The sequence below is a fragment of the Daphnia pulicaria genome, chromosome 8, assembly GCF_021234035.1.
Source record: "Daphnia pulicaria isolate SC F1-1A chromosome 8, SC_F0-13Bv2, whole genome shotgun sequence".
NCBI lineage: Eukaryota > Metazoa > Arthropoda > Branchiopoda > Diplostraca > Daphniidae > Daphnia > Daphnia pulicaria.
In genome coordinates, this window is record NC_060920.1 from 9,972,531 (window position 1) to 9,990,756 (window position 18,226).

At 42.3% G+C, this 18,226-nt stretch overlaps 3 protein-coding genes across 3 annotated transcripts; 2 read left to right on the forward strand and 1 right to left on the reverse strand.

Moving 5' to 3' along the window:
• The first annotated feature begins 720 nt into the window (after positions 1-720).
• On the forward strand, positions 721-13,253 carry LOC124311087 (FMRFamide receptor-like). Its single transcript, XM_046775381.1, has 7 exons — positions 721-950; positions 8,922-9,254; positions 9,605-9,659; positions 9,750-9,944; positions 11,249-11,535; positions 11,609-12,191; positions 12,285-13,253. The coding sequence occupies exons 2-7, from the start codon at positions 9,096-9,098 to the stop codon at positions 12,701-12,703; spliced, it is 1,698 nt and encodes a 565-aa protein (XP_046631337.1). The 5' UTR covers positions 721-950; positions 8,922-9,095; the 3' UTR covers positions 12,704-13,253.
• Positions 13,243-15,349, reverse strand: LOC124311112 (serine/threonine-protein kinase RIO3-like). Its single transcript, XM_046775427.1, has 4 exons — positions 15,016-15,349; positions 14,761-14,945; positions 14,580-14,698; positions 13,243-14,519 (listed from the first exon to the last, which is right to left on the reverse strand). Exons 1-4 carry the CDS (start codon positions 15,138-15,140, stop codon positions 13,350-13,352), a joined length of 1,599 nt encoding a protein of 532 aa, XP_046631383.1. The 5' UTR covers positions 15,141-15,349; the 3' UTR covers positions 13,243-13,349.
• A 428-nt stretch (positions 15,350-15,777) lies between these two features.
• LOC124311138 lies at positions 15,778-18,047 on the forward strand. Its single transcript, XM_046775462.1, has 7 exons — positions 15,778-16,118; positions 16,190-16,594; positions 16,670-17,059; positions 17,131-17,212; positions 17,275-17,385; positions 17,454-17,603; positions 17,666-18,047. The coding sequence occupies exons 1-7, from the start codon at positions 15,975-15,977 to the stop codon at positions 17,890-17,892; spliced, it is 1,509 nt and encodes a 502-aa protein (XP_046631418.1). The 5' UTR covers positions 15,778-15,974; the 3' UTR covers positions 17,893-18,047.
• Positions 18,048-18,226: the final 179 nt, after the last annotated feature.

An 18,226-nucleotide genomic window follows, 5' to 3' on the forward strand; every position in this document is an offset into this window, starting at 1 on the left:
AGATCAAATTTGCTTATTTTTGAAGTTTTCTGATCTCTTCGGGAGTGGAACAGATGTAATGTCGTTTAGCGGTTCGCAAAATAGGTCTGCTAGCATGGGTTCGGATGCGAGTAGAACTTAAGACGATAAACGATGTTGCTTCTATTAGCCAGAAAAGTTATAATATTCGCCTTAATATCTCGTGGTATAAACAAACGCCTATACAAAACGATTCAATGGCCTCATAACTGGTTGAGTCATCAAAGTTTTAAGCGTATTCTACGAATTGACAGTTGTTCACGCCGAGTCCCACAGGTGTTGGTTCCTCATCCAACTAAATTTTACGTCTCTGTGAAATTATGTGCGTGCACTTTTCAGAGAATCGAGTCCTGTCGGCTATTGTTCCTTTAATTGGTAAATATTGTGAATGGAAGAGTTTTCTACGTACGTGACGAGTCGTTGTTTTGTTTTCGTCGTCGGTCTGATGCGTATCCCATGTTTTCATTGCTCAGTGAATAGCTTTAATCAATATTTGAGCGTACATTCCTCTATACTAATTAAAGCTGGACCCTGTTGTCATTTTTTTTTAATTTTTAAACAATACTTAAAAATAATTCAGAAAACGGAAGGGGCGGGTCGATTGCGCTCTTGCGCTGTGGCCGCGCTTCCGACTTTGTTGGCACGCTCCATGAAAACGAGACGCTACGTTTTCTAGGCGGCGAATCTGAACCTACAGTCCCGTTGGCAGTGTGGCGTCGCCTCAGATCAGTTTGGTACTCGGCCGAGTCAAGATATTCGTGTGTGTTGTGGCACGACTATTTTCTTTCTAGTCCATTCCGTTTTTGTACCAAGAAGCGCCGGCCGTACTTGACCAAGAAAAATTAACTATTAGCTGTCGCACGACCCACAACATTTTGATTTGCAATCCGGATGTTATACTGTCGTTCACTATTGGAAACTATTTCTTATCGGTGAGTTACTCGGTTTGTTTTTACGTAGGCTCGATTTCTTTTTCTCGGTGGAATTTTCAAGTCTTGGACTGTTGTTTTTGTAAAACTAAAGCTCGTACAAATAATCACAATCCTTGCAACTGTGCCCAAGGACTGACCATAGATTTTCCAATTTCCACGACGGGTTCCCAATATAACGTAGCCTTGTCGGTCCGAAGAAAAAACCTAGTCGAAGATGTGCTGTTGACACTTCAATTCCTCTAATCCCGAATTGAAAAGTGTGTTGGGCATAGATTTTATTATCTGTCAAACTCGAGTATACACCGAAATGAAATAGCATAGACAGGGATTGTTATTTTGTTTTGACCAGCTCAAGGACCACATGGAAGGACAAACTGGATGGTCCTTGAGGGAATAGATTATTTATCTTTTGATCAGGATGCCAATCAAATCATTCCAATTTAGGGTGTAGCACAAACTTTGGGAAAAGCAAAGAAAAGAAGTCTGAATGTGTGTGTGTGTCGATTTTCAAAGGGACACCACTCTCAACTTGAAGGAAAATTAATATTTCAGGAGAGTTAGCTACTCATTCATTTATTGAATTGAAAGTCGCTACTCTGCTCGGCTGATTCAAAACTTGTAATACTGTTTTATTGATTTGACTGTGTGCTTCGTTTGATTTGAGACTTTAGCGTCCTTTGGCATTGAAAAATTCCGATAAAAGTGAGATCGATATGGCTTAAGGTCAATCAAGGATGGAAACTGAAATATAACATAACAGGAAGAGAAACGCCATGCTATTAAATCGGTGAAGGACGTGACATTGAGATTGAACTGCCAAAAGGAAGCGCTCCTTTTGAATGTTTGCGTGTTCTTATCTGATTCTTTCATGACGGAAGTGAATCCTCCTCTTTTATCCGCAAAAAATGTAAATTTTTGGGGATAAAATCTGGAATTTTTTATTTGATTTGCTCACCCTCGTTTTTCCATTCCGGGAAATTATTATTGAATTTTGAATGCCAAAGTTTCAGTCAACACCTAAAGTGTCTCGAGACATTTTTATGATTACACTCGGCACGGCAACTTGAGAAAGCGGAATTCTAATGAGGCAGAACAAATAATGTCCTACGACTACTTTTAGACTTTACTTTGTTTTTGTTTCTGGCTCGTGATCCGTCCTTTTTAATGCAGTTTGTGTCCAGGAATAGATTCAAAGAAATTCTTTATCGTCCAATCGTAGAGGCGTATTAAATTACAAGCCTACCAGGCTAGAGTCATTCAGAGAATCAATTTTGATCGTTTAAATGCGAACTACTCACTTTTGAGTCTAAAATGCAAATATTTTCCAAGTGTCGATCGACCAGGAATTCTCTTTCACTAACAAAAATAACCCACAGTCACAATCTCTGAAAAACGTGACTATCGAATGCTTGGCGACTGATGTAAATCTCTTAAACATTCATCCGCACAAGAGTCACGAATTTTTTTCAGCGTCAATTGACTCTTGAAAAATAAAAAAAAGGGGGGGGGGGATTTCAAGTCGTTTTGCCAAGTTGCCAGCTCCTGTGGTTATCGCAAACTGAATTCTATCGGTCCTTTTTTTTATAGATCGTCTCCTGACAGCGAACGCGACTGCGACGATAAATGATGTTTCGTGTCATCTCTTCCACCTTTTTTTAGCTCTGGCAAAAAATTGCCTCCGTCTCAGTTGTTATTTGCATCTTTGGCTCGCAACGTAAGGCTCTTCCACTCCATCTTTCATTTTTGGTTTGATAGGCGCCTTGTTTTATTGACGCGAAATCTTTGACGAAAAATCAGCAATCAACTTTCTGAATTTTGTGCCAATTTTCTTTTTCTTTGCTTGCCGGATATAAGATCATTTGGCTCTTTCCAATCAGCCGCTGTCATCATTAATGTATCGCCTGTAATGGGTAATGCATAAAGATAGACAATGATTCCTGCATCCAAAATTATAAATAAGAACAAAAATAGCTTTATCCCGATGAATAATTCAACGAGAAAAGATTCCAATTCTTTAACAGTCGAATAGTTTTTTCCCAGGTTCATTCGAACGTAAAGAATTAGTATAAAAGGGATTCCCGAAAGAGGGAAATGGAATCCTTCCGGATTTTTACAACTTTTTGTTTTTTACTTTCTTGGCGGGATGGATGGAACGACGCGCCTGCTGAGGGTCGAAATGCCATTCCGTCCTGCTCCGGTACACTTGACGACTTCTCGCACTGACAACACCTCGCCTCCCTACATCACTGTGCAACTACGGCATTCTTTTTCCATTCCAGTTGTTATGTGATGGTAAACTACTGATGCGAGTTGTCACTGTCAGACCTACTACACCTTCACGTCTCGTTTTTCTTTATTTTCATCCCGAAAAAATCCTTTTGTTTTTGTTCTTTATGGGCTTTGATTTGGCGGTACGTCCTCGCCATTCCGCGTAGCTCCTTTGAAGCCCTGGACCTTGCCTTTTTGCGCGTCGCACAACTCAGAGTTATTGTCTTTTTAGGTTTTTATCTCAGTCGAGCAGACGGATCTAAATGAGTGTTTTGACACAAGGCTGGCAAGACTTAATCATGACTTGCGAGCCGTTTTTCTCTTGTGATGTTTGCTGGGGGATTGAAACGGAACTGTGTGTTCTATGGGAGAACAATGGGTCCAGTGTTGGCAATTGTCCTGTCCACTGTCACTTTTCCATCCAAGATGATTAACTGGTATTTGATTCAGATATTTCGAATAGTGTTGCCAAAAATAAGGTTGCGTATTAATCATAAGACCTTGAAAAATCGACTAGCTCATTATGCAGGACCGCGTTCTTTAATTTGTTGTTTTACTCCGACGGCATTATTTTTCTCGCGTTCATTTTCTTTTTTTTCTTTCCATCTCCTGTCCCGCTTGTTTGTTAAATAGAGCTGACATCTTAACGAGTTGCCTTATAGGCCTGTCGAGCATGTCTAAGCGGGATAATCAAAATGGTTGATGATTAATCACGCGCAATCCCGTGACACAACCATAAAACGTAAACTTCCGTATTCCTGACATTTTCTTGACTTTGTTCGATCAACAGCTACAGTGAATCGCATCACGAAAGTATGGTGGTTATTCGACCGTGTGTGTTTTTGAACGAACGGTGAGTCTCTCTTGCCAAAAGGTAATTAAGGAAGCACAAACTTTGCGTACAGATTAATTTCGACCTTCTTTCATTGATAATAATAAGGTGCCTGGCAACGGCCAATAACTCTCCAGTCACGTCCTCGTCTCATTCGACATTCCTCTGAACGTACATACGTACTTTCGTTCAGGGCTGTAGGTTTAAAGTTGTGTGACAGTCTGCACGTAATCAGAATCTACAATAAAAGATTCTCGAGACCTTTTTTTTATTAAAGATCCTAATGAAGACATTGCCGTACTAGACGGAATTAATTTGATAACAACATGCTATCCGCTGCGCTTCTTGCGAATCTAATTAAATCTCTAGAACAACAACAAAATTGTGTTTTCCAACGAAAAAAAGAAACGAAAAAACGAAATTAAAATAACAAATAAGAATCTATAGTAAACTAGAAAAGATTTGGGTCAACTCTGACAGGTCGTTGATCTTTTTATCGTTGTGTTGTCTTTCTTATGAATGTACGCAGCAGCAGTATATATACTGTTGGACACTGGATGGATTTATTGTGAAACAATCCCCCCCACCCCCAATGTCCAACATATCTTGCGTCTCTTATCCGCATCCCAGCGCGGTAGCAGAACTATTATTAGTTTCTATTTCGGTCGCATAACGCACCGTTTCGCATATTATTTGTGGTCGTCTTTTTCCCATGTCATTTTTCTTTCCCTTATTTACGACCGCCGAATTAATTAGGCTTGTTCTTCACTTAGTCTTTCGGTCATAAAGATATTGGCATTAGAGTAAATATGAATTTGGCGCATCGCATTGAAATTTTACATTGAGGTCAACCGGAAACTCGCCGGACATTCTTTTTTTTTTTTTCTTTTTACGAGCGATCTGATCAGATTATGTGGAGGCTATACAAAGATTTTGGCCAAGTGTATGTAGTGAAACATGTTCATCTTTAAATACATGCGCTCTCCCGTCGTCGTCTCAAACAGCAGAATCATAAAAACCGAGAACGAATGGGTTGTGTAACGCATGGTCGCGTCGATTTGGCTTTCGAGTTCTTTTGACCGCGTCAACACAATGGAACGACGAATTCTCCTTTAGAGAGAATGTTGAGTTGCAAAGAAGGAATTTGGCCATATTTCCTGGGCCCCATTTTGCCATCATCATTTTCATTTCTTTTACTCTTTGAATTGATGATCGCCAGCACAGCCAGTTTCCATTTGCTTTTCACATCTTCTCTTCCCGCGACCGTCTTGTCCAGCTTGTGCAGCGTCATTGTAGCATACTTGCATGATAAGTGCGCTGTATAAGTAAATTTTACATACATACATAGTTGTTGAAATAAAAAGACGAGAGAGTAGTATATCAACCCCCAGTTTTTCTTCTTCCTTCAACTTTCAACTTTTGTTTCCCTTCTGACATTTCCGCGTAATGTTTTTTCCCTGGAAAGAAAAGTTCATGTGCCGCAAAAGGTAAACTTGTTTATTTGTCGATGGCATGTCTGCACTTTGTCATCCAATTTGAAAGGTAATTGCTCGGGTCGCAATTTGTCTCCACCAGTTAGAGCTCTGTGCATGCGTTAGCAGCAGTTGAGATGGATGACAAACGAAGTTTATCGAGCCCAACGTGCGTAGAATATAAGACAACCCCCCTTCCCCCCCCTCCAAAAAAAGGAAAAAGTTAAATGCGACTTCATTTAAGTATTGACGCTGTCTTTTTACCAACTTTTTCTTCGGCTCCAAGGATGACAACAACAATAAGGGCTTGCCTCATTAACAGTATTGCTGAGAGGCAACGGCCGAGGCTCATGGGAGGAAAAGAAGTTCTTATTTTTCTTGTTGTAGACCGGGGCTGGCTGGCCCCGTGCATTTTCAGGAATCTGAGAGATGGTCAAGAAAGATAATCATGCCTCTAGGGCACTGAAATCGGATCAATGTTGGGTTTTTTTTACGGCACGTGTATGTATATGCCTTGGCTATATGTTGAATAGTCATAGTGTGCATCACAAGTATCAGTATACACAAAGGGTAATGACGGCGGGCGGGTTCAAGAAGCTGAGCAGCTGCAACGTAAAAAGAAAAACTACTTTTCACTTCCTAATTGTTGAATGAGTGCCACTGGCTATAATATACGACTATAAAAAAACTCCTGCTGCATATAGGCAAACAAGGTCCGCCATTGGCCTAGAGGCTCTTTATTACGCAACATTTCGCATTGTATTTTATTGCTCGTGAAAACATCAAATCAAAATGACGATGTTTTTCCCGGGGTGGCCAGAGAGAGGACTGGAACGGATCCCGGGTCTGATCCTGGTAGTAAAGAAACGTCAAAAAGCGAAGATCGATGATGATGGTCTGTATCGATTAAGTTCCGCCTAGCTGGAGATATTTGACCGCCACAGAGAGATGAAAAGCAACGGGAATTGTCATTATAGCGTCGATGATGATGAAGAAGAAGAAGGGCAGCATAATACGACATTGTGAAGAACGGAAATATTACCGAGAGTCTCGTCCGACAGAGGTTCATTAAGTATGTATTGTGCGCGGGATGATGCGGGCGCGGTGCATTTGTCACATGGAAAAATGTATTTGCTTTATACTTTCTTCCCTGGCATTTCTCCTTAGATTCTTAATTCTTATCTCTCTCTTTCCATCTCCCCACGTCCATCAAGCGCCGGAATTTCGTCGGAGGCAGGAAAGTGCTTACATAGCGACCCATCAATCAACTGCAATCAACTTGTCTACAGATCTATCAGCCAGCAGCCCCCCCTGTAGTGTCGGTACAGAGAGTTCCAAGTTTATTTTCGACGTTTTATACGTTGCAACGAGTGTATCCGTAATAATCAAGTAGAGTAGTTACATTCGCCGACACCTAAGATAATGGAATTTGCCAGCGACGCATGCGATTATGACCATAGAATGGCGTAGTAGTCTCGAAATCGCATTAGTTCCATTTGCTTGTCAGTATGATTAGGTCCCCTGATTGCTGCTCTCCTAGTCGCCTAACTTGGCTCCGCGTCCATTGACTTAATAAACATGAACTTTGTCATGTTGAAATGCTCGAAATTGGAGATCTGAAAAGGCAATCACGGTGCAGGTAGATGCGCATCATTAGATTTTGATCAATTCGTTTAGAAGCAAAGTGCAGTGCAGATCTTTACCAAGTTAAAGTTCGGCGTCGCACATTATTCGACTCCCGCCCACATCCGTGCACAGTACACATTGTTTGTCGCAAATCATTTCATCTCAGCCCGTGTACTACTATCAAGAAATCATTTGATTGGCTGATGGCGCCTGATTCATATTGATGAACGTCAAAAAACATTTCGCGTCGGTAACTTTTAATGGCGCCTGTTGAGTCCCTTGATGTAACTTTTTCAACAAAAGTTCAAACCTTTCCAAACTTTTCCCGCCCTACCCGTAAATCACCCCAAATGCACATCAGACAAAAGTCTCGATATTGGCAATCGCCCCAGTGCCAACATTTATCTTGTCATCTATCGATTTCTCTTTTAATGCAAAAGCCCCAGACCGCAAACGACGATGGGCTGCTGCTGCAGCTGGTGCAACTCTACAAGCTCCGGATCACCATATTTCATAACATTGAAAACTTGTGAATGGTGGCCATCTCCCCCGGCCGCATGCACACACGTAGAATATGTAATCCCAACTCGATTGGAATTGCAATCTTCTGGCATTTAGAATCGAGCATCTCTTATTGCGGTATTGATCTTTGTAGTCTAAAATGAGATCAAAACGAAAAAAAGAAATTTTCCATCCCCGCAACCGCGTGCACTTCGTGAGCCCGCAATCACTCAGTTTCAGCTCGGTATATAGCAGCCAGAGGCAGAATCAGCGAATAGCGTGCAGCAGCAACCAAAGCCTAGTGTTAAAAAAACCAGAATAGTACTGGTATCGTGCTTATTATATGTAATAGCTTGCAACTTTTAGACTTCATCATTCAGTCTGTGAGCTCTTTGACATCAGCAGTATAGCTACCGCAGACACACCGGATGAGCTTTCCTACACAAGTTCTTTGATACACATATTTCTTGCCACATCGTCTATCTCATTCCACGAATAATTATTGCGTGTTACCAGAATCTATCCGGGCCCCCTAAAAACTCAAATTATGCAGCCCGCCACGGGTTTCTAGACTTTCCGTGTGTATAAGTAAAGGGTTATTAGATGCATGTATTCGGCTAGACGAAGAAGAAAAAGAAGAGCACATATGGCCGCTAGATATTTGTGCGTGTATAGCCTAGAGTCTCTTTGCTGCGCCACTTTGGAGTGGCATGTCATAGATTATGTATGGAGCAGGCTACAGACTATATTATTATTATTGCAGCAGCGCAGATTGAAATGGCCGCTTTTCTTTTTTTTTCTTTTTTTCTAAAATGGCAAAGTCGCGTCTCATTGTCAGTCGTGATTCATTATGGCCGTGATTGGCAAGGCTTCGCCAAAGTGCTGCAGAGTACGAAACTCGGCTAACCTTTGATCCTATCGACTCCAATGCCTTCCAGCGGCTCGAAAGTTTGAGAGGCTGAAGAGCTGCTGCGGGTTGTTACGACGTGTGAGAATAATGTGAGCGGGAGATTTCAATTCGACACTTAACAAGAAGAAAGAGTAGAGAGCCCCCACCCAATCAATACTTGAAGAGCGAAAGGTGTGTATATATATAGATGGCAACCCAACAGTCTCCTTGCTGGTCCAGCAGCATACTTTTGATTCCCAATTATTATTTCTTGATAATGACTTTGGGGTCCCTTTGGGGGGTGAGCACAGCTCTGATTGTGTGAATTTCAATGTTGATGTTTTATTCATGACCCGCTCGTCTCTTTCTTTATTCAATTCTAGAAGCCGATTATTATGATTCTCCCCAGTGAAACGTGGCCATCTCAGCATCAGAGCGACACCCATCGCTGATCTGCCAGTCAATACGTCAAGGAGGGGAGGGGTTCGTCGTGTAAACAAGTCGTGCGTCACGCAATCAAACCCAGCATACATTCCGCCGGTGGGGATACATACGAAATGGCCCAAGAACTGTTGATGAACGCGACGACAACAACCTGGTGGCTGGATCAAAACGACACCACCTATTTTGACGATGGAAATCAATCGGTTGCCGCCAGCACCGCCGATCCGGCCTTCGTTCACTTTCGTGACGAGTCCCGATTTTGGGTTCAAAGAGTGAGTTTAATATCTTGATTTCTCGTGAGTTACAAGCCAAAATCCAGCTGATTGATCACGCCACTAGGCTCAACGACGCTTTAACTCTGTTCGTTGCTGTGGAAAGGAAAACTCGTTATACACGGGAGCGCTTGAATTCACGTTTATTTGAAAAAAGCAGAGAGCCTAAAAAAGAGACATGGATATGGTTTTTTAAAATGCGGTTCCATTTCTTGGATTGTGCGACCCAGTTTTAGTCGGGAGTGATGACAGGATGATGGATTTGAGCGATTCAATTTTCAAAAGTGCATGGCGCAATCTCTTTTTTTAATAAAAAAGTTATTCCCTCTATTTCCCGCCCACCCGCATAGGTACTGCTGCCTATCGTCGCCACCATCGGAGTTTTCGGCAACGGAGTTACAATCTGTGAGTTTTTGATTGGAAAATGATTGGATTGTGCAGCAGGGTTGAGATTTGATGATTGTCAATTGCCTCTCAATTTATTATTATTTCCAGTGGTGCTGACCCGAAGGGGGATGCGGTCATCGACCAACGCCTATTTAACAGCTCTAGCCATTGCTGATCTCGTCTATTTGCTCTGCGTCTTTTGGCTCTCGTTGCGACATTACCCACACGTCAGGGAGGACCTGGCCCTGTCCAATTTCTACGCTTATACCTGGCCCTACAGCCTCTGGCTCACCGATGCAACCAGTAAGTACACCTACTACATTTCCGATTTGGATAATGCCCTGCAAAGTGAACTTGAGCGTCATTTCGTTTCTACTAGCCGGCCGCCCCCGTCTTAATAATCACGATGAGCTGGAAGCGTTTCCATGGCGAGTGTGTTGCTTGGGTACTTGTAAGCTTTTGAAGACGCACTCTAGTGTATTCATTACAGACGTTTTTCTTGATGGAAGGGTGGATGGAGGAATGATGTAACAGGTCTATTATGGACACGTGTTTTTGATCGAAATTAACGCACGAAATGATGTAGAGTTGAGAGAGTTTAGATTATGGATGACGTATATATCCACCGTTGCCGGAACTTGGTAGCCGGAAACTTGAGAATGGACCGGTAACTTGGAACATTCATGGATGACTTGTTCGCTCCTGTCGATCCATTAAGACGGTTCCTTCCTTGTAGAAAAAAAGTACATATCGTCGATTTGTACCGATTCGAGAAAACAAGTCAACCGGCTAGTAAGTCCTTCACTTTCTTATTTACGGGACTAGTACGGTACTTCTTTCACGATCATCTTTCAGTCGACGGCACCGACTGATATCTCAAATCTATTATTGTTCGTTCTATTAAAGGAGAAATAAGCTACCGGTAGCACTGTAGATACTCTTCCTGAAGAGATAGATATTTAATAGACTTAAATGGTATATAAGTAAATAGGATATCCAAGCGATTAGGAAGTTACCTATTCGTCTGGTTTATTTTTAAACACGTCTTTTTTCGTTTGGTTCTTTTTTGTATGATGTAGAAATCGTATTATTTATTATATGTATAGAGTCAATATTTGAACGCTTCAAAGTACTATAATTTCCGGTGACTTATTTCACGCTGGTAGAGACAGCCGAGGAGTAGGAGGGTCTGAAAATTCATGTTCCCTTGGAGGTTTTCTTTTCCAGCTCAGCGTAGTCCTTCCAACTTGAAATGGATCGCTGAATAGTCAATGACATCCTGGTGTGAATATTTCGGTTTGATTTCGAATTCAGCGAGCGCTGTGTATTAGGTGGGTAAATAGCCGAGCCACATGGAATCGTCGGACAAAGTTTCATCCTTGTGTGTGTGTGCGCTGAGTAGGGAGAGCGGGCGGCGTACATCTGAACAAGTTGGGCGGCGAATTGAGATGAAATTTTGAACCTTAATAAATAGCCGGCGTGACAGATGTGCCAGATGGGGTCGGCAGCATCTACTATAATATGTATACTTACTACCAAGTCATAAACTCAACTATACATAAGGAATGATAATCATCATCTTTTATTGCTTTTCGCTGCATTTTCAGCCAACACTTCCGTTTGGCTGATTGTGACCTTTACGGTGGAGCGCTACATCGTCGTCAGTCATCCCATCCGCAGCCGGATGTTATGCACGGAATCCCGTGCACGAAAAGTCATCGTCGGAGTCTATCTGATCTGTTTCACGGCCACGCTGTCGACGCCGTTCGAGTGGACCGTCCTGGAAGTGACCGATCCCGAAACGAACGTCACCAAAGCTGAAATCACGCCGAGCAACTTGGGCAACGACGAGACATACCAGACCATTTACTACTGGTTCACTAGCATCTCATTCGTAAATAACTACAGACATATTTCCATCGGCGCTTTCAAATTGAAAATGTTGAAATGATTGGACCCCCCACCAGGTGCTGCTGCCATTGACGTTGCTCATCGTCTTCAATTCGTTCCTGATCCATTCGGTGCGTCAGAGTCAGAAGCTTCGCCAGATCATGACGCAGCGGCAGACGATCGTCAGGTCGGACCGTGAGGAACGGGCTGCCTCCAACGAAATCCGCATCACCATCACGCTGATCGCCGTCGTCATCATGTTCTTGGTGTGCCAACTCCCGACGGCGGCGACGCTCATTTACAACATTTTTCACGACCCGTCGCCTCAGTCGAACGAGGAAGCCGTTTTGAGAGCTCTGGGCAACATTTTCAATTGTCTAGTGTCCGTCAACGCCGCCTGCAATTTCCTGCTCTACTGCGCCCTTAGCGACAAGTACAGGCGGACATTTATGCGCACCTTTTGCCGCTGCGTCTACCGGCCAGGTAGTCCGTTTTTCACCCAAGTTGACAACGACAACGGTCATCACGGGAATTACACGCACAGCCGCCAGGCCTCGGTCTGCATCAATCAACGCGATCGATACTTATCCACACGGCCAGCACAAAGGCCGTCGGCCACTCGGAATACTCTCAATGGCTCTTATCTGGCCATACCTGACGGTATTATATTTGGATTAGAGTTAGTTGTGTGTGCGTCTATCGGGACGTTTTTTCCTCAATTTTGTTTGTTTTTTCTTTTTCTTTCTACAAAAGGTAACGGAACAATTGCCCGCCAGAGAACAGCCGCCGCCGACCCTTCGGAACTTTGCCGGAAATCTTCTGTTCAGTCCAGCAGCCACGGGGGTACACGCAGTCCGAGTCTGCAGTCCAACATCAGCAGTTGCGGGGCTCACGGCCCATCAACTACTCTGGTAACGACCAATGCTCTCTTAGTAAGTAAAGCTACGTCGGCCGAATCGTCGACTCGCCCACGATGGCCCAGCAAATGGTGGGCACTGCCGTGGCCGCAATCGTCGGCCGCCAAGCCCAAAATTCCTACCAATAACAAACCCAGCAACATCCTTATCCAAGTCACTTCTGATACCGCCGAAGAGATTAACCGCGATCCCCAGCAGACTGCCGAACAACATCCCCGACAACAAGTTAGTGACGAAGAAGTAGCTTTCGTTTGACAGTTTTTCTTGCAAGTCTATCTACTTCTTTCATGCCATGCCAAATCATCTGGAAAGTCAGGCCCCCCCCTCCACAAAAATGGGAATCTGGTGCATCCCATGTGGCGGCATGTGACAGGATTACGTATGGGATTGCAACTCTTATATATATATATGTGCGTACTACCCACCCTTTTCTCAACAACGTAACATGTTGAAATGTTTCTTTCGGTCGACAGGGTAAAAAAAGGAAAAAAATACAGACGGTATATATCTGGTGGCCCTAGCTCACGATGACGTGTGTTTGTATCGATTGCCCAACGTTTTATGTGCCCCTTGCCTATACTTGCGTATATAAACACACACGCGCACACACATGAATAATTGCATATTCATATTTACCCGCTCTATTTGCACCTCCTGCCGTTTGGAAAGGAGAGATAAAAAAAAACCTCTCAAAACTGTCAAAATGTTTCATTGTCTTGCACCACTCAATACGCGCCGTACTGTGACAAACCTGTGACAAAAAACAAACAGAAATATATAACCTGATTTCGGTGTCATGATGTAACTTTCTCAGTCAATATTGAAATTTTCCACAGTTACAAAAATCAGCAAAAGGGGAGAAGGAACAATGTGAAATAATTTTGTGGACCGGATGGGACGATCACTGTTCTTCTTCAGACAAGCCTTCCTCTTTCTGGGAATCCAGCTTTTGTTGTTGGACGCGAGCCTCTTGGGATTTCTGCCAGCAATAATCAAACGGGTAAACCTTCTGGTTGGGATGGCTGACAGTTAAATGCTCTTCGTTCCGCTCGTAGTCGCGAATTTGACTAAGAACGTCTGCTTCCAAACCATCGACGCTGAAACCGCTGACGGATGAGAAAAGCTCAGCCGGAGAGACTGCGTCTTTGGCGCCCAATCGCTGGAAGAAATTTGAAACATTGGTGCAGTCGCGGTAGAGAAACTCCAAGCCGTGAGGGTGTGACGGCTCCACTGCTTGGCTTACATCGATGAGCCAACACTGCTGTTCGTGCCAAAGGATGTTGTACTCTGACAAATCGGCGTGGACCAGGTGACATTCGTTAAACATTTTATGGAGCATCGAAACCGTCTGGGTGTATGCCAAATCCACTTCTGCAGTTGACAGGATCGCTTCGCGAAGCTTGGGGGCAGGTCGACCCTCTTGGCCGATAAAAGACATGACCAAAATGTGTTTCTTCAGCAAAACAACCTCGGGACAAGGCAGACCGGCTTCACGCATCCTCGTCAGGTTGTGGTACTCTTTCTCCGCCCACATGTGGATGATTTTTCGAGGGTTCTGCTTGGAAAATCGATTCTTGAAACGGTAATCTTCGGCGATGTACTTGTCCCGCGTTTTGAACTCGTTGAGAGTCGTCTTGAAAACTTTGATGGCGCATTCGCGGGGAACGATTACCTCCTCGCTGTTGCCACCTTCGGCGTGAAGAATCACGGCCTCCTTTCCGGTACTGATGACACCGTTGATGCGTTCCAAAATATTGTTGTCGACGAAGCGAAAGAGAATCAGCCGACTGCGAGGATCGATGGCCATGGTGGCCGTAGCTTTCTCGTGCTTGTCATTCAATCGCGCAGCTCTCTTTTGTTCTTGGTGCGAGAACGTTTTAAGCTTGTTGTACACCTTGTTGCTCAATTTCATGTCGAAACCGCCACCGTCTCCTATCTCCAGCTGTTCAAGTTGCATGGCTTTGCAGGCATTCTTGCGACCAGTAATTACAGTGTCGTGTTTCGTGATGATCTCTCCTCCCATTTTAGCGTAACCCGACTTGGGAATGGTTGGAGACTCTTTCTCAGCTGACTGAAAAATTACAGAAATTTAGCATCACACAACAGACCAAATGAAAAAAATATAATTTACCTCGAAACTGTCCCAACTTTTGTGGGTTTTGTCCCATTCCTCATCGTCAAATGAATCTGAATCTTCATCCAGAAAACTCCCCTTGGGAATCTTGCGATAATTAGAATATGACACACCCACTAAATGAATTTCAAGGAATTTTAAAAATTTAAAAATGAAATTGACAACATAACCTTAGTACCTTTAGAGGTGCCATTGTATTTGGCTTCTTCTTTACCCAAGGCTCTGTCATACTCTTGATCAAATTGAAGTTGGAGCAACTGAGCCAACATTTCATCACTCACTGTTTCCTGAACTGCTGTTCCACCAGAGGCTTCGTCCACCATGCCTGATGCCGTTAACTCAGGCCATTGAGACAAATCTTCCCTTTGTTGACAACGGAATCACAGATATTAAGTGAGATCTGTTTCATCTTATAAATCAAAAATATACTTACTTTGTTTGCAAAGTTTTTGCTAGATCTTCCGACATGACGTCGGTGAAACTAACATTTCCAGCAACGTCTTCAACAGCTTTTCCTCCCCATGCTATCACAGGCGACGAGGTATTTGCAGTAGACATTTTATATATTACAGATACTCAAAACGGCAAACAAAAAATCAGCAATAAATAAGGTATGAAAGGTTATAAAATAACAAAGAAATTAGCTTTGCAAAATGAGTCCCCGGCGTGGAACCGTGAAACTTGAAAGTGAGCTCGTTTTGTTTTGTTGTTATTGCACCACTATTTCACGTTTCACCATCCAGAATTCCAGATGGCAGTGTTACGATATTCGTCTAAAATTAAGGCCAGTTCGCTATCTTGGTTTTGACGTACCCTGAAATTTCTATCATGACTCGTTGTTAGCTTACCAGCGACCCTATCAGTCGTGAATCGTACTACTGTATTTCGTGACTGATTATTTCCTCACGAAAAGAGCTCGCAAAATTATCAAGTTATCCATAATTTTGATCATTTAATTTCTTTCGTCTGTGTAAGCGATTATTTTATTGCCATTGGCGTAATATTTTCCACCCTGGCATTAAATTTTATTGGAGAAGTTCCACGTGTAACAAAAAATAAACGCTCGAGATAGGTAGGGGCAAATAAGGGTTTTCTTTTAATGTCTACAGCCAATCACAATCAAGACTTTGATTCTTACCCTCTCCCTCTTTCTTTTCTCTTTCAATTCGACTTGTTTATTACCCCAACAAAGTGTTTGACCGTTTTCTTCTCTCGTCTTCCGTGCCGTTAGGTCGTGCCCTTGTTCTCTCGCCCAGACACCCAAATCAAATCAGCAGTCGTGCAATCCTTAACTTGATTATTATTTTGTTGCAGTGTGTGTGAAAACCCATCCAAAAGAAACCACTGTAGACTTCCAGGGGCTTGCGATCGTTAAATCGACACGTGGAGAAAATGTCGTCACACTCGTCGTCCATCAGCGAATCGTTTGAATCGAATTTTTTAATTACGTGCGGCATGTGTTTGAAAGAATATGGCGAAAATCGAGAACCCAAGTTTCTACCTTGCGCCCACACGTTCTGCCGATCATGTCTCACGGTTAGTATAAACATAGCGATAATTTAAAATTTTCAAAAATTAACGTTTACTTTATATTGCGTAACATACAGGAAATTAAACAAAATACCGAAATCAAGTGTCCAATCTGCAGGAAGATTCATTCCTTTTCTGAAGATTTGCCAAACAATAATTACGTCGAATCCTTGATCGAATTAGACATGAAACTTGCTGATATCGAGGCTCGCGAGAAGGACAGCGTGGTTCAGTCTGTCGAACTCAAAAACGATATTCAAGCTTCCTTAGTTGTGTTGGCGGAATGTGCGCAGGATGTGGAAACAGAGATGATGGGACATCTTAGGAAGGAATTTTCCACCTCAACTCCAATTGGACAGCAGTCACCTTTTGGTTCCAAAATCGACACTTTTCTTTCGGAATTGAGAATGCTTTTGAATAGCCCAGCCCCCGCCAGAAATCAATTGACAGCGGCCACAGAAACAGTTTGCAACTGGTTTCAGGTAGATCGCGCTATACAGATGAGACTCATTTGAGTTTGAAATCAAATTATTTGTTTGTTTTTTATTTTTATTTAGAAACATCAAATGAAAAATAAAGACTATGCCAATTTGTTGATCGAGCTTGAATCTAGAATGATTGAAATCGAGAATCGAGAAAAAGAGTGGATTTCTCGTAATCTCAAAAGGGATATCAAGTCGTCCCTGGCGAAATTAACGAAATCAATCCACAGAGCCGAGGATGACATTATGAAGCAACTCGAAAACAACGAAACACTGGCCATGGCTAACGTCCGAAAATCCGAGTGCGATATTCACTTCCAAACTGTGTTTAAATTGGAAAGTTTATGGGAGAAACGATTGCCCATCCGTGGCGAACCTCAAGATTTTCAGTACAAAATGCAGGAGTATTTGGCGTTTGTTATTCGACATTTATTATCGGACGAAATTGTCTTCATTTGGATAGAAGTATTTTGTTTTTCTTTTGCGCTACTTGAGTTAACAAGTTAAACCTATTTCGTTTTTTCCCTATTCATTAGCAACAATATGTCTACAAGGTTTCTCTCGAATTGTTATCAAATCGGGATCTTTTCACTGCAGCCCTGCATGAAAGTAAAGAAGGTAAGCTTTTGCGGTTGCCGAACATTTCAATTCACGGACCACTTTTTCAATTTTATGTGCAGGGATAGAAGTACAAGTTGATTTGAGCAAAACTCCTTATAGAGATTTACACGAGCTTTATTCTGCTTTGATTTTTGCATTGGCCACTGCTGCTATAAATAATTCAATTGAAGGTAAGTTTCCCAATTTTAAGTTAATAGTTTACGTAATGTGTCTAAATATCTATATTTTTTAAAACTAGATAAAAGTGGAGATTGCAAACTGAACCATGCCATTTTGAAACGTTGGACATGTTCAATATTAAAACGGTACATTGACGAGAGTGATAGCAGCGGAATGCAACTGATATTTGTTGTACAAACTGTGGTCGCTAAGCTACAACATCCCAAAGGTCTAGACTCACTAGCGGATAACGGAATTCAATATTAATTTAATTTCGAACGATTTCTCTAGGTTTGATGCAAGAAATCTTTGAGGTGCTGTGTGAAGAGGGCCTTTTGTCATGGGTTATCGATCCATCGATCGTTGCTCCATCCTCCGGCGAATCAAGTTTTCAAGGGGGAAGCAAACTTGTCGCATATTTGATTTCTGATTTGATTTCGTCGTATATGGCAGAAAAATCATTACATGAAGACAAACTAAATGAATCTATTGATATTGAATGTATAAGTATATTATAACAAAATGCCTAATAGCCCATATCCATGGAATATCGCGGAATATCGCCATATCGATTGAATCCCCAATTAATTTCTTCCTACACGTTCCCATATTAAAAATCAAGTTCGTTTGCTAAATCATTTAACATCTGTTCTAATACATATATTCCAAGTTATATTTTGTTGTTTTTTACATTTATGCAACTGGACTGGAGCTACCAAATTTTGAATTCGTTATTCAAAAATTGCCACTATGTGGCGTTACCATACCAACCCATCAGTAGGAAAACTAGACATAGGTGGTGTAATATGATAATGTTGCAAAGATGACGTAATTTTAAATCGAGATTGCCAA